General features: G+C 43.7%; 1 protein-coding gene across 4 annotated transcripts in view; it reads right to left on the reverse strand.

Annotated features, from left to right (window-relative positions):
• The window catches only part of cep78 (centrosomal protein 78), a 61,111-nt gene extending 56,444 nt beyond the window's left edge, over positions 1–4,667 (reverse strand). For all 4 annotated transcript variants that reach the window (XM_080188876.1, XM_080188874.1, XM_080188875.1 and 1 more), the window contains exons 1-2: positions 4,581–4,667; positions 2,292–2,550 (exon numbers count right to left, since the gene is read on the reverse strand). In XM_080188876.1, the coding sequence (XP_080045002.1) occupies positions 2,292–2,544 (253 nt within the window). In that variant the 5' untranslated portion in view covers positions 2,545–2,550; positions 4,581–4,667. The remainder of the gene's footprint in view (positions 1–2,291; positions 2,551–4,580) is intronic.
• Between the last annotated feature and the right edge of the window lie 10,140 nt (positions 4,668–14,807).

Here is a 14,807-nt window from a genome sequence, read left to right on the forward strand (position 1 = left end):
TAATGGAAAAAATACTTAGGGGTAGGATGTATGAGCATTTGGAGCGTTGCGATCTGATTAGGGATACGCAACATGGCTTTGTTAGAGGGAGGTCTTGCCTTACGAATCTGGTAGAATTCTTTGAGGAGGTTGACGATGGGCGAGCCGTTGATGTCATCTATATGGATTTCAGTAAGGTGTTTGACAAAGTCCCTCATGGTAGGCTGGTAGAAAAGGTTAAGGCGCATGGGATACAAGGGCAGGTAGCTAGGTGGATTGAGAACTGGCTGGGCAATAGGAGACAGAGGGTAGTTGTTGAGGGGACCTTTTCGGGCTGGAGGCCAGTGACCAGTGGTGTGCCGCAGGGCTCAGTACTGGGACCTCTCCTCTTTGTAGTATACATAAACGACTTGGAAGAGAGCGTACGTGGTATGATCAGCAAGTTTGCGGATGACACCAAGATGGCAGGATTGGTGGATACTGAGGTGGAATGTCAGGTGATACAGCAGGATATAGATAGGTTGGTACATTGGGCAGATAGATGGCAGATGGAATTTAATCCTGACAAATGCGAGGTGATGCATTTTGGAAGGAATAATGCAGAGAGGAGCTACGTGATAAAAGGTAGACCGATTAGGAGTACAGAAATACAGAGGGACCTGGGAGTGCAGGTTCACAAGTCTATGAAGGTTGCGACACAAGTAGAGAAGGTTGTGAGGAAAGCTTATGGAATGCTAGCCTTTATAGGAAGGGGTATAGAGTATAGGAGCTGCCGTCTAATGCTTCAGTTGTACAGAACGTTGGTTAGACCGCATTTGGAGTACTGCGTCCAGTTCTGGTCACCTTACTACCGGAAGGACGTGGAGACTCTGGAGAGGGTGCAGAGGAGGTTTACCAGGATGTTGCCTGGCATGGAAGGACTGAGTTACGAGGAAAGGTTGGAGAAACTGGGACTCTTCTCCTTGGAAAGACGGAGATTGAGGGGAGACATGATAGAGGTATGTAAGATACTGAAGGGAATAGATAGAGTCAATAGCGATAGGCTGCTCCCTAGATTGGGTACAATTACGAGAGGTCATGATCTAAGGGTGAGGGGGGAGAGGTATAATTTGGATATGAGAGGAAGGTTCTTCACGCAGAGGGTCGTGGGGGTATGGAACGCGCTACCGAGTAGGGTGGTGGAGGCAGGAACGTTGGACTTGTTTAAGGTTTACTTAGATAGACACATGAGCGAAACAAGGATGGAGGGTTATAGTAGGGGGTATTAAATAGGGTCAGAGCCTCGGGAGACACCGGAAATGCAGACTTACATGTTAACGTTTTTGTCTTTTTATTCCGCAGGTGGCGGTCCACCTTGTTGTCAAACAAGGGGCATGCACACGGTGGATTATGCGTGGGCTGCTCTTGGAGGTTCCGGGAGTGGCCTAGTACTTCGTGTCGGTGTGTGTGCTTGATCCTGGACCGGTAGACGGGCGCCGCAACAGCTCAGTGACTAGCACTGCTAGCTGTGCAGATACATGGATTTGGGCCTGTGTCTGTGGGAGTTTGCGCATTCTCCCTGTGGTTGCGTGGGTTTCCTCCGGGCGCTCTGGTTTCCTCCCACACCCCAAAGATGTGCTCTTAGGCTGATTGGCATACCAAATTGACACTATTCTCCCCTGAATCTGGCTAAGTTAGGGGTTCCACTCGCATACATGCAGGGCAGGGTAGGTGTAGGAGGATGCGGCGGCGTGGGCTTGTTGGGCCGAAGGGCCTGTTTCCCGTGCTGGGTTGTTCTTTGTAGATGAAAAAAAATTTACAAAGATGCTGTCAGAACTGAGGAGGTTATAACTATGGGAAAGATTGAGCAGTTTCGGATCTTTTCTCTAGAAAAGGGAAAGCTGAGAGATGACTTGAACAAGTTCTTGCAGCATGGTGACACAGTGGTTAGCACTGCTATCTCAGTGCCGGAGGCCAGGTTCAATTCCCAACTTGGCTCATTATCTATGCGGAGCCTGCACGTTCTCTTGTGTCTGCATGGGTTTCCTCTGGGTTCTCAAATTTCCTCCCACAGTCCGAAAGACATGCTGGCTAGGTGCATTGGCCGTGCAGAATTCTCCCTCAGTATAACCAAACAGGCACTTGAGTGGGGCAACTCAGAAATTTTAACAGTAACTTCATTGCAGTGTTAATGAAAGCCTACTTGTGACACTAATAAATAAACTTTAATATTTAAAATTATGGAGGGATTTGATAGAGAGGTTTCTCTATATTACTTCATTATTATTTCTCTACTTCTTCAACAACCTTCTTAAACTAGTCAGGTATCTTACCTGTTTCTCCAAGACCAGGCTGGTAGTAACTTTTAACTGCAAGGAAAGTTAAATTCTTGTTAATGCTAATGGAGCTGAGAATCGGTGCCCACTCTGATGGCTTGATCCCATCACCATCAATATCTAAAACACCTTGATTTAAGTTTGCCTTGACAGCTTTCAATGGAACCAGGTCATGAAGAGCACACAAGTGATCATAATGAGCTTCAAAATCCATGGGCCTTCGCTGGCACAAGTGAGTTGATTCAATCATTTAATGCTAGGAGAAACAAGCAAGGGAAAAATGTAATTATTTTCTTAATCTCCAAACTCTCCCAAGAATCAAAAGTAAGAAACTGATGTGAAGCAATGGGCCAGAATGTAAAAATCTGTATCTCATTTCTTCAGAGCACTTTACATGCAAATTATACATTTTATTTATCATCCAAAAATAGCTTATAATTAAAAACAAAACTGTGATAAACTGTTATAAACTCCAGGATCCTAGATTATTAATTTCAATTTTCAACTAAAGACTTCAGCCCAAAACATGTAATTCTGCTGCCATAGTACCTGCCTTGCCCAAGCAAAAATTCTCATCATATGGTCTTTCTTTTATTGCTGAAAAAAAAGGAAAAGGCCATGGTGTTGAAGTCTTTTATCTTGTTCTCATCAATACAAATTTCAAAGGGAGAAACTATTTATACTGCATGAGAAGAGGATGCTGCTTGGTTGGCAAATCAACTCTGATTGGATGAGTGCTGCCACAGAAAAAACATGAAGGAACTACTGTTCCCATGTTTTGGTTTAATTCAAAAAGGACGCAATGCCTCGATACGTTGGCCAGAACCTTCCGGCTCTTCACGCTGGCAAGATCTTCCAGTCTCTCTGATGGTGTACACCCCTGCCACGAGTTTCATGACAGCAAGGGGTGCATTCAATTGGAAACTGTGCTGATAAGGTCCTTGCAGAGAACAGAGCCCTATCATGAAAATACATTGGAGTAAATGTGAGCCTTCATAAGTCTTAGCACACACAGAATTGTTCAGCAAGTGCTGTCCAATTGTGGAATCAGGTCTAATGTTTGAAATTATGTTCTGAGTTATGCAACAGAGGCTGGTTGAGTACAGTCAGTACTCTGCTTGTTGTGAACAGCCAATATGAGACGCTGTACATCCTAATGACTGGCCAAAATACCTGGCATTGCACTGACACTGAAATCCATATACCACATTACCTTATTTGTTGGGCAAGTAGAACTTTTTTAATCTGACAGCAGCATCCTGTTAGTGGAAATGCCACTCATGCTGCTATTCCATATATGGTGTTGTCAATAGATCCCTCTTGGCTCTAACATTTTTGTTGGATCCCACAAGAAACACGCTTTCAATGCAATGACCCCTAACTTCCTGTCTGTTGCATATTTCTGATGATATGTAGATGATTGTTATTATATTTGAATCTGTAACTGCATGTAACAATTTATTTAATGCACACCAGCCTAAGCTCAATTTCACCTTTGAAATGGAACAGTCCAACAAGCTCCCTTTCCTTGATATGTTTGTTAAGAATTCCACGAATGGGTTCTCTGCCACCCTCTACCTTCACTTGTCAACATACATGTTGGCAATCTCAGTTTCTCACGTTATAAGATTGGCCTTGTCGACAATGTCACAATTAGGGCCCGAGCCACTTTCTCATCATACAATCTTGACAAAAAAAGATACGTTAAAGCAATTGTGTGGAATAAATGGTTACTCCGATCAGATCATTGTATATGGCACAAATTCACAAACGAGTTTAAAATGGCCACTGTCAGATCTGGAAAGTGCAAGGGAGAGGAGGAGATGGGGCAGCCATGGGGACCGGGGAGGGGTGGCAAGGGGGGCAGAGAGGGGTAAGGTGGCAAGGGTGATGAACAGGGCAAGGGGGCAGCAAGGGGGTTGCAGGGCAAGGGAGCAGCAAGGCAGTAAGGGGGCGATGGGGTGGCAAGGGGGCAGCAGGGCAAAAGGGTGGCAAGGGGACGGCGGGGGGAGGGGGCAAGGAGTCATGATGGAATTTCCACTCCTGCCTCCTGAGGATCACTCCGGGCCTCTGAGAGACAATGCAGTACCCCAGATACTTGCTCACTCTGCTCCCGTCCCCGCACCAAGAAAATCACAGGGGATGTGTCACTCAAGCAAAACAAAAGAGCCTTCCGGCTCATCTTAAGGCTGGCCGCCCATCTCTAATTCTGCGTGTTTGCAATCGTCCAGGCTCCCCTTCTTGCTCGGAACACATCACTATATTAACGCACAAATTCTGACCTACCATTAGTGTTTGGCGGCGGGTTTCTTATCGCCGTTGCTCCGCTGACTGCAGCTAGCACTGAGGCTGCGCAGCCCGCGCCCCCTCCCGCCAGCTCCAACTGTCACTGCTCAACATGGCGGCCGGGCACAGCCCCAGGACAGGTAATTCATTGTCTGCTGAAATGATCAGTGTTGTTTAATCAGACATAGTAGCTATTGCAGCCGTTGCAAATCAGTGTTATTTGTTTTATACTGCCAATTGGAATTAGTGAATAGGGAAAAAACTTTTTTCTGGTCCTGGTATTATAATTTAAAATTATAAAGAAAGTATTTTATTGAATACTGAGGAGGTGTTAGATAAAATAACTGTTTTAAACTCAACACACAGATACATTACTCTTCTCGAATTGTGATATCTTTGCAGGACAGAAAAAAGATTATGCAATATAAAAAGCTCAAAGTACCCAACTTAAAATTAGTTTATTCTGGTTTAATTATATATGCATGCATACACAAATAGCTCCTAAGAGGATGCTGTTGCACTCCTCCCTCCTTAATGATAAGGATAAATGAAAGTTCAAAATCTATGAAACTTATGTTTAATTATATTCAACTTAACCACTAGTTCTATTCTCAGAAGATACTTCCTTTCTTGTCCCAAACTTCCAGAAGTTGGGGAAGGACCTTGACGCATTTTGGTACAATTGAGGTGTTTTCTGCAACAAAGACCGATTTTTGATCTTGAATTGAATTTTCCACTTCGTCAGATGTGTCTGACCCTGACTCAGGTTTGAATTGGTTGTGCCTGAAACCTAAGCTTTCCAAATTTTCCTTGTAAGATAACCTGCCCATTCATATCATTTGTTGAGTCAGCCTTTGAACTGCTTCACGCATTTACAGCTTTCCTTAAATAAGGAGGATTAATATTGTACACAATACTTCTGATATTGCCTCACCAATGCCCTATACAAGCAAAGCATAACCTCCCTACTTTTTTAATCAATTCTCCTCCCCATGAACGATAACATTCAATATAAAACGATGGCTTACCTAATTATTTACTATACTTGCATACTAGCCTTTTGTGATACATGAATTAGGACACCCAGATACTTTCATATTTAAGAGCTCTGCAATCTTTCACCATTTTAGCTAATAAACTTTTTTATTTTTCCTGCCAACATGGACAATTTCACATTTGCCCACATTGTAGTCCATTTGCCAGAGTAAAAAATGATCTATATGTCCAAACCTAACCAAATATCTTGATTAAATTTGTGCAAGGACCACATTTACACAGTAACCACTTCAACCACTTGTTCACCTTTAAATTCTGATTTACTTTCCGACTTCTTTCTTATGCTACCAGTCTCACAACTCTCTTGTTGCCTGTTGTGTTTCTCTTTTCTTGATCGTGCTAAATGTCGTTCCCACAATGAAAACTTTGTTTTAGGCAGGCATATCCAACCTGCAGTCTGTGGAGCAATGGCTGTAATGCTGGTACAGTGGGTCACTGAGATTGAAGATTTTTGCAAGGAACTGCTTGCCCAATTGTAGGGAGAGAAAGAGAGACAGAGGTGCTGGAATGTGCAGGGCCTCTGCTCACCAGGCTTTCTCATGGCTAAAGCCACTTGGCCTGGCTCCCACTGTTTGTCCCAGCACTCCCTTTTCTCCCAGAGTTCCTTGGGTTCTTGGCCCTCCCCTTGACAGGCACCTGGGATTGAGTGCCTAGGCTGCTCTTCCTGCACCCCCTCCTGTCATACAATTTAGTGAAGGTGAGTAATTGAGTGTGAGGGTATGTGATCATGAAAGTATAACTGTACAAGTATTTATGAATGCTTTTTGCTCCAAAAATCAAAAACAACACTTCCTGTTCTATTTGAGCATCATTTTACTCACTGGCACTGAAGGAAATGCAATCGATAATGCAATCCCATTGTCTAATACATGAGAGATCGCAGCACCTACTTCAAATGGAGAGGAACCACATGCGAGCTTACTCTTTCGAATACATAATACCCAAGCATGTACCATCTATCAATTTATTTTTAGACAATTGAAATGCTTCATCACTCTCCTTTGTCCAATTCCATGGGAAATCCTTCCTCAGGAGAGGCTCATTCAATGGATTAAATAAGGTTGCCAAATTTGGTATGACTTTACCGTTGTAATTCATCAAATACAAAGAAGACCTGAGTTCAAACATGTTCTAGGAGTGTGGAGCATTTCTTATTGCTTGAACCTTACTGCAGATAGGATGCAAATAGGATGTATCCTATTTGGTTGTCAAATAGGAGGCAGAGAGTGGGGGTTAATGGGTGCTATTCGGATTGGCGGTTGGTGACTAGTGGAGTGCCCCAGGGGTCGGTGCTGGGGCCTCAGCTATTTACCATTTATATAGATGATCTGGAGGAGGGAACCAAGTGTATGGTGTCGAAATTTGCTGATGACACCAAGATTGGTGGAACGGCAAATTGCGCGGAGGGTGTGGAGAGTCTGCAGAAGGATCTAGATAGGCTGGGCGAATGGGCCAGGAACTGGCAAATGGAATTTAATGTTGGCAAGTGCGAGGTGGTCCACTTTGGTAGGAATAATGGTAGGAAGGACTATTACTTATGTGGCGAAAAACTGCAGCAGGTGACGGTGCAGAGGGACCTCGGGGTCCTTGTGCATGAGTCGCAAAAACCCAGCCTGCAGGTGCAGCAGGTGGTCAGGAAGGCTAATGGGATGCTGGCCTTCATAGCGAGGGGGATTGAATATAAAAGTAGGGAGGTCTTGCTGCGGCTGTATAGGGCATTGGTGAGGCCGCAGCTGGAGTACTGTGTGCAGTTCTGGTCGCCGTACTTACGCAAGGATATTTTGGCCTTGGAGGGAGTGCAGAGGAGGTTTAGTAGGCTGATACCGGAGTTGAGGGGGTTGAGCTATGAGGAGAGGCTGAATAAACTAGGCTTGTACTCGTTAGAGTTTAGAAGAATGAGGGGAGATCTCATTGAGACGTATAAGATGATGAATGGGATGGATAGGATAGAGGTGGAGAGACTCTTCCCGCTCAGAAAGGAGTTGAGGAGGAACTTCTTCACTCAAAGGGTGGTGAATCTCTGGAATTCTCTGCCCGTTGAGGTGGTGGAGGCTGCCTCGCTAAATATTTTTAAGATGCGGGTTGATGGCTTTTTGATAAGCGAGGGGATTAAGGGTTATGGGGAGAGGGCGGGAATGTGGAACTGAGCCACGACAGATCAGCCATGATCTTATTGAATGGTGGGGCAGGCTCGAAGGGCTAGATGGCCTACTCCTGCTCCTATTTCTTATGTTCTTATGTAGACCATCATCATCTACCCTGTGATTCAAATACTTTCCAGAGTTTCAAAATATTTTGCGATTGTTTGCCAAAACGCTATGCTGAAATTTCTCAACTCTGGAACCATTTTGTAAACCTTTTTTGTACTCTCTCCAATGCACTCATATTTTTCCAGTATTGTGCCACCCAGAACTGTACTCAGTATTCCAGGTGAGGTCCAACTAGTGTCTTGTAAGATTTCAGCATAACCTCCTTGTTCCTATACATGATGCTCCTATTGACGTGGAGATGCCGGTGTTGATCTGTGGTGGGCACAATAAGAAGTCTCACAACACAAGGTTAAAGTCCAACAGGTTTATTTGCTAGCATGAGCTTTCAGAGCACTGCTCCTTCATCAGGTGAGTGACAATATCAGAGAAACCAAACGTAATCTGGGTGATTGGTTTGCTGAGCACCTTTCATCTCTGCGCAATCAGAACCCCGACCTTTCAGTCATTTGCCATTTTAACACACAATTCTACGCCCATGCCCACCTGTCTGTCCTTGGTTTGCTGCAATGTTCTAGTGAAGCTGAACACAAATTGGCGGAACAGCATCTCATCTTCCAGCTAGGCACTTTACAGCCTTCCAGTCTCAACATCGAACTCAACTTCAGATGATTTGCTCTATCCCACCTCGATCCTTTTTCATTCTATTTTATGTAATTTTTTATTGTTCTCTATGTTTTTCTTCCCACTCTTTTCCACTACTTTGTTTCTCCGCCTTTGTTTCTCCTTTTCTAAATCTTATCTTTGTCCCATCCATCCATCCACCTCCTCCTCCTTCCCCCGCCCCATCCCCATCCCACCTTTTTAGCTTCTCTGCCGTTTGGCCATTCACACCCTTTATTCTTTCTGTGACAGCTATTAACTGGTTTCTCTGGCACCCCACTCATCTTGCACCCCCTCTCCCTGCAGTATAAATCTCCCCCACTTTCAATGCCTTTTAGCTTTGACAAAGGATTGTCTAGACTCAACATCAGCTTTTTTTCTGTCCTTACAGATGCTGCCAGACCTGCTGAGATTTTCCAACATTTTCTCTTTTGGTTGAGGTAACTGCTGTTTCTTTCAAAATACCTTGACAAGATGACCTTCTTGCAGCTGAAGCACTCTGTCTTCACAAATAGGCAATGTAAGTCTAACCTCCAGTAAATGACTTTTAGTACTTCTACTGCTATTTTTAGGGCCTTCTCATAGAAACACAGAAAGTAGAACCATTTGGCCCTCAGCCTGCTCTGTCATTCATTTTGATCAGGGTTGATCATCAAATTCAATATCCTGATCTCCCCCTCCCCCCCATATCCTTTGGTCTGCAATATCCTCACTAGGCAATTGATTTCTGGTTCCAAACCTGTTGCTTTCTGCAATTGTATGAAAATGCCATCAGTGAACCTCTCATTTCAATTTATAAATCAGCAAATCCCACTATTATAAAGATAAAATGATGTGGATGCTAAAGATTTGAAATATAAAACAAAGTTGCAGGAAATACCCAGTGGGTTTGGCTACATCTATGGAGAGAGAAACAATTTTTAACGTTTCAGGTCTTTTTGGGGATGGTTATTGTCTGGCATGAATGTTACTTGCCACTTGTCAACCCAAACCTAGGTATTGTCCAGGTCTCAGGGATGTTTTGGCCTTGGGGGGAGTGCAGAGGAGGTTTACTAGGCTGATGCCGGAGTTGAGGGGGTTGAGCTATGAGAGACTGAATAAATTAGGCTTGTACTCGTTAGAGTTTAGAAGAATGAGGGGAGATCTCATTGAGACGTATAAGATGATGAATGGGGTGGATAGGATAGAGGTGGAGAGACTCTTCCCGCTCAGAAAGGATAGTAGGACTAGGGGGCACAGCCTCAAGATAAGAACGGAGTTTAGAACGGAGTTGAGGAGGAACTTCTTCACTCAAAGGGTGGTGAATCTCTGGAATTCTCTGCCCGTTGAAGTGGTGGAGGCTACCTCGCTAAATATTTTTAAGACGCGGGTTGATGGGTTTTTGATAAGAGAGGGGATTAAGGGTTATGGGGAGAGGGCGGGAATGTGGAACTGAGCCACGACAGATCAGCCATGATCTTATTGAATGGCGGGGCAGGCTCGAAGGGCTAGTTGGCCTACTCCTGCTCCTATTTCTTATGTTCTTATGTTCATTTGTACACGGACTGCTTCAGTATCTGAGGCGTCGCGAATGATACTGAACATTGTGAATCATCAGCGAATATCCCCACTTCTGATCTTATGATAGATGGACGGTCATGGATGAAGCAGCTGAAGATGGTTGAGCCGAGAATACAAAACTTCTGAGAAATTTCTGCAGTGATATCCCGGAGCTGAGATGATTGACCTTCAATCACCACAACCATTTTCTTTTGTGACATGTATGACTCCAACCAGCGAAGGGTTTCCCCCATGATTCCCATTGACTCCAGTATTGCTGGGGCTCCTTGATGCCATATTGGATCAAATGCTGCCTTGATGTCAAGGGCAGTCATTCTCACCTCACCACTGGCATTCAGCTCTTTTGTCCATGTTTGAACCAAAGCTGAATTGAGGTCAGGAGCTTTATTTACCTCGTTGTTTGCACATCTAATTCCTCAATGGATGCTTTGTTCACCTCTGCTACTTTTAGAGGTTTATATAACTACTCTCACCAGTATTTTCTGCCCCTTACTTTTTTGTGGTTCCACTTGAACTGATTTTACATCTGGACTTTGAGCTAGGATTCTTTCCTTCTATTATCTTTATCATATTTTTATCAGTGATACCCAGCATATGTCCCCCAATCCTCAGTTTTTTCTCTTTTGTAAAAGTGGAGTATTTAATTTCTAAATTTGGTCCCCTCAATCACATTTACCTAATGGTTACTGGATGAAATCTATTTATCTCCAACTATGCTATTGATAAGGTTAAAAAGAGTGTATGCTCTGAAAAGTCATTAACAGGCAATCATAGACTTGTTAGCAGAATTAAAGACCACAGGATTAAAAGGACAGTGACAATATGGATATGAAAGTTACCAAGGGGAAAAAGGCAGAATGTAGTGACAAAAAATGTTTTCAAGCTGGAGGGGAGTATTTGTTGGTGTTCCCTGAGGAACCCACGCCCGAAGGTCAAAAGATCCCAGGAGCTGGGAGAATGCAGCAATGTGCAAATCTGCTTTGTACCCGCAAAGGGCATGATCCAGTTTGAGCCATTAGTAAGCGACTGGGATAATGCAAACTGTTTGCCCAGTGCAAAACTGATTTTTAGGCCCGCAGGCTATTTTCTGGATCAGGGCGATTAGCACCAGGTATAACAAGTTCAGAAGATCACCCTCATTATCTATACAAATTAGCAACTGTTTACTACATTGCAAAATCTCACAAACAGCAAAAGGATGAATGACCAGTTAAATACTCAAAATAAAATAGGGAATATTTACCACAAGGTATGTTTGTGTACAATTTGTTTGTATATTAACACCTTGAGCATAATTTTAAAAGTAAAACTTTCTGATTAGATCCCAACTAGAATACTGCATCCAGTTCTGGTCATCCACCTTAGGTAAGATGTGAAGGTCTTGAGGGCGTGGAGATTGACCAGAATTGTTCCATGGTTGGGAGATTGCAGTTGCAAGGTTAGCTTGAAAACACTTGCATTGTTCTCCTTGTAGCACAGGAGATTGGAGAGATTTAATAGAGGTGTACAAAAATATGACAGGCTTAGACAAAAACGATTTCTTCACATTAGCTGATGATCTAGGGAACACAGATTTAAGATTTCAGGCAAGATATATAAACATATGAATTAAGAACAGGAGTAGACCACTCAGACCCTTGGGCCTGCTCTGTCTTTTAACAAGATCACTGCCTATCCTTTAATTTAATTTGCCAGTTCATTTTAGGTAGCTCTACTTTCAAGCTATCATAATTGCCTTGATTTAAGTTTAAAATATTGATCTCAGACTCAGTCTTCCCTCCTTCAAATTGAATGTAAAACTCAATTATATTATCATCATTGCCATGTGGGGGTGCCTTTACTATGGGTTATTAATTAAATCTATCTTTTTGCACAATAATCAGGCCTAATATAGCTTGTTGGCACCAGAACTTGCTGTTCTAAGAAACTATCCCAAAAACTTTCTGAATTCCTCATCAACATTATCTTTGCCTGTCTTGATTTTTCTAGTCAAAAATCCCCTGTCATTATTGCCATACTTTTCTGATGAGCTCTCATTATTTCCTCCTTTGTGCTGACGTGAAATCCAGTTATCCCCATTGCTCATCCATTTAGAAGTCTTTGCTCAGCCAGATGTCCATTCTGAAAAGCAACCAGAATGCATATACTCTGATTTTGTTGTTCAAGACTGACATTTTCTCTCCTTCCCTCAGATGGAACATCCTCTAAACGCCTGAGGAATCCCAAGGCCCCTCTTTGAAATCAGCGGATGACCTGCAACAGATGCACCCACATCTTATCCTCCCTCTTCCCATGCAACAGCGCAAATACAGGCACGTTGGTAGGCATAAGCATTTTGGAGCAGATAGCAATGCGCACCAGGGAAGGCACATCACACTCATTTGAAAAACTAGTAGAGGCAGATTTCCCCCAGTGCACCATGCAGTCAGACTATTGCTGGCAACCAGGACGATGCTGAACCTGAGGCAGATGATAAGCCCCTGGTGTTGTCTATTATGCAGCAAATGCTAGCTGTCTAGTGGGATGCATGTGAAGGTGTGATAGAGATCCCTGTGGCCCTGCATGCCACAATCTCTGTGTTAGGGAAGCATGAGGGCTGCGTTAGCTCACAGCTTTAAATGCGCAGCTTCCTCCTTAGTGAGAGTGGCAACTCTCAGAGAAAAGCAGCTCCAGGAACTCAATCAGGGATTTCTGGGTTGCATTCAGACCTAGAAGCCCAGTCCATCAGTGAGTGACCTCAGCAGGTCACTGCCAGTGTGAACAACCGATGAGGTACCTAATCACTGCTGGGGTCCTGTCCATCTTTGAGCAGGGAAGTTCAAATGAACTTTATGTTGGCAGATGACCTCCAGATCCATGCATCTGAGGGTTAGGATGCTCCTGATAATGGCAGCAGCTTCTCTATCAGTGACAATTGCGTCCGAGGACACTGCAATGACTGAAAATGCCCATCCATGGCACTGAATTCTCCTGCCCACTCGGGACCTACAAATGCCCGAGCGATCAGAGGATAGCCGGCAAAATCATTATGGCTGACAGGTCATCAGAGTTAGCAGCATGCCTCTAATTCAGCTGCCACTGAGCAGGAAGCACCAAGATGTAGCACTAAGTGGAAATTTAAGTCACTTTTATCATGTAGGGGATTTTCAGAGTAACTTCATTGCAGTGTTAATATAAGCTTACTTTTGACACTAATAAATAAACATGAAACTTTGAAAAAATGTAAGAAGTCTTGCGGGTGAATAATTTTTCATTGACATGTATATAATGGTGCAGATATATCTTACACTTAAATGTGCATTTGTTAGGGAAGAGGCCTCAGAGTTCTATGTCACACATACAAAGGGCTGCAAGGTTTATTTCAGAGCTAGGGACATAAGTGGAGGGTGACCAGGAGTGCCTCAACACCAGCCAGCAAGATGGCATTTCCCTTGCCATCATCTTGATTCCTTGCTTTCGAGTCCTAACTGAAAGACCTCTGAATCAAGGCCACCCTGTGTCTCACAAGCATCCTCAATTCGAGATCTTGCTTCTTACCTTAGGGCTGTTTTGGCTCTCTCAGATTTGATACTGGAATCTTCCTCTGCAGCTTCTGGAATAGCATCGTTGCTTTCATTTTGCAATCAGTTGTCCCCTTGAGAGCAAGCCTGTGTAGAGTATAGCCGCCCACTACAATAAGGAAGACACATTACAAAGAAATATTGCAGTGCTCCCCCTGAAGAGATTCATTGCCTGAACCAATCTTTAGCAAGCCCATTGTCTTCTCAATTATTGCACTTCTGGAGGCTTGACTACATAGAATCCCTATAGTGCAGAAGGAGGCCAATCAGCCCATTGGGTCTGCACTGACCATAATCACACCCAGGTCCTATTTCCATTACCAACTTACTTACCCTGCTAATCCCCTTTAATACTAAGGGTCAATTTAGCATAGCCAATCAACCTAACATGCACATCTTTGGATTGTAGAAGGAGACTGGAGCACCCGGAGGAAACCCATGCAGACACGGGAGAATGTGCAAACTCCACACAGTGACCTGAGGCCAGAATTGAACCAGGTCCCTGGCGCTGTGAGGCAGCAGTGCTAACCACTATGCCACCATGTTACCCCAACTACCACTGCAGATCTTCTCAACTGGAATCCTAGGATGTATTAGCGGTATCATCAATCATCTTTTCAGCGATTAGCCTTTGTCCTCAGCACCAGCTTGTATAGTGATCAGCCTTAGCATCTGGGAATGACACAGGATGTAGGCATCATGGCAGCTTTCTGGATACTTTGCACAAACCTACAGTATCTCTTGTGGTCACAAAACAATCTGGAATGAGGAAGTCCTTTCTATTGACAGGCACCTAATTCCCCTGATAACGTCTGGATGGTGAGGATGGGGTGGTTAGAAATAGGCTAAGAGGCTGCTCACTACCTTCCTCATTTTAATGTGACATGATGCAGTCCTGCTCCCAGCTCCATATTCTGGTAAATATATCATTATTAAATCATACTAAAGACATTTTATATCATATACCATATATATTACGATCTTTAAGAACCGTCTGTTAGGGCTCGGGCATCCCTGGTTATCTTGATTGCAGCTGACTCAATATGGTAAAGTGTTTCACCATGTACTTAAAAATGCAAACAGCCTACCTCCTGTTTCAGGTGTGGGCTCTTGATGCTGCTGTTTTGCCATCTGTACTTACAGTTCATTATTAATATCTGCTTGCTGTTTCAAATCAAAGG

The sequence above is a fragment of the Carcharhinus amblyrhynchos genome, chromosome 5 (assembly GCF_965287045.1).
Source record: "Carcharhinus amblyrhynchos chromosome 5, sCarAmb.v2.hapA, whole genome shotgun sequence".
Taxonomy (NCBI): domain Eukaryota; kingdom Metazoa; phylum Chordata; class Chondrichthyes; order Carcharhiniformes; family Carcharhinidae; genus Carcharhinus; species Carcharhinus amblyrhynchos.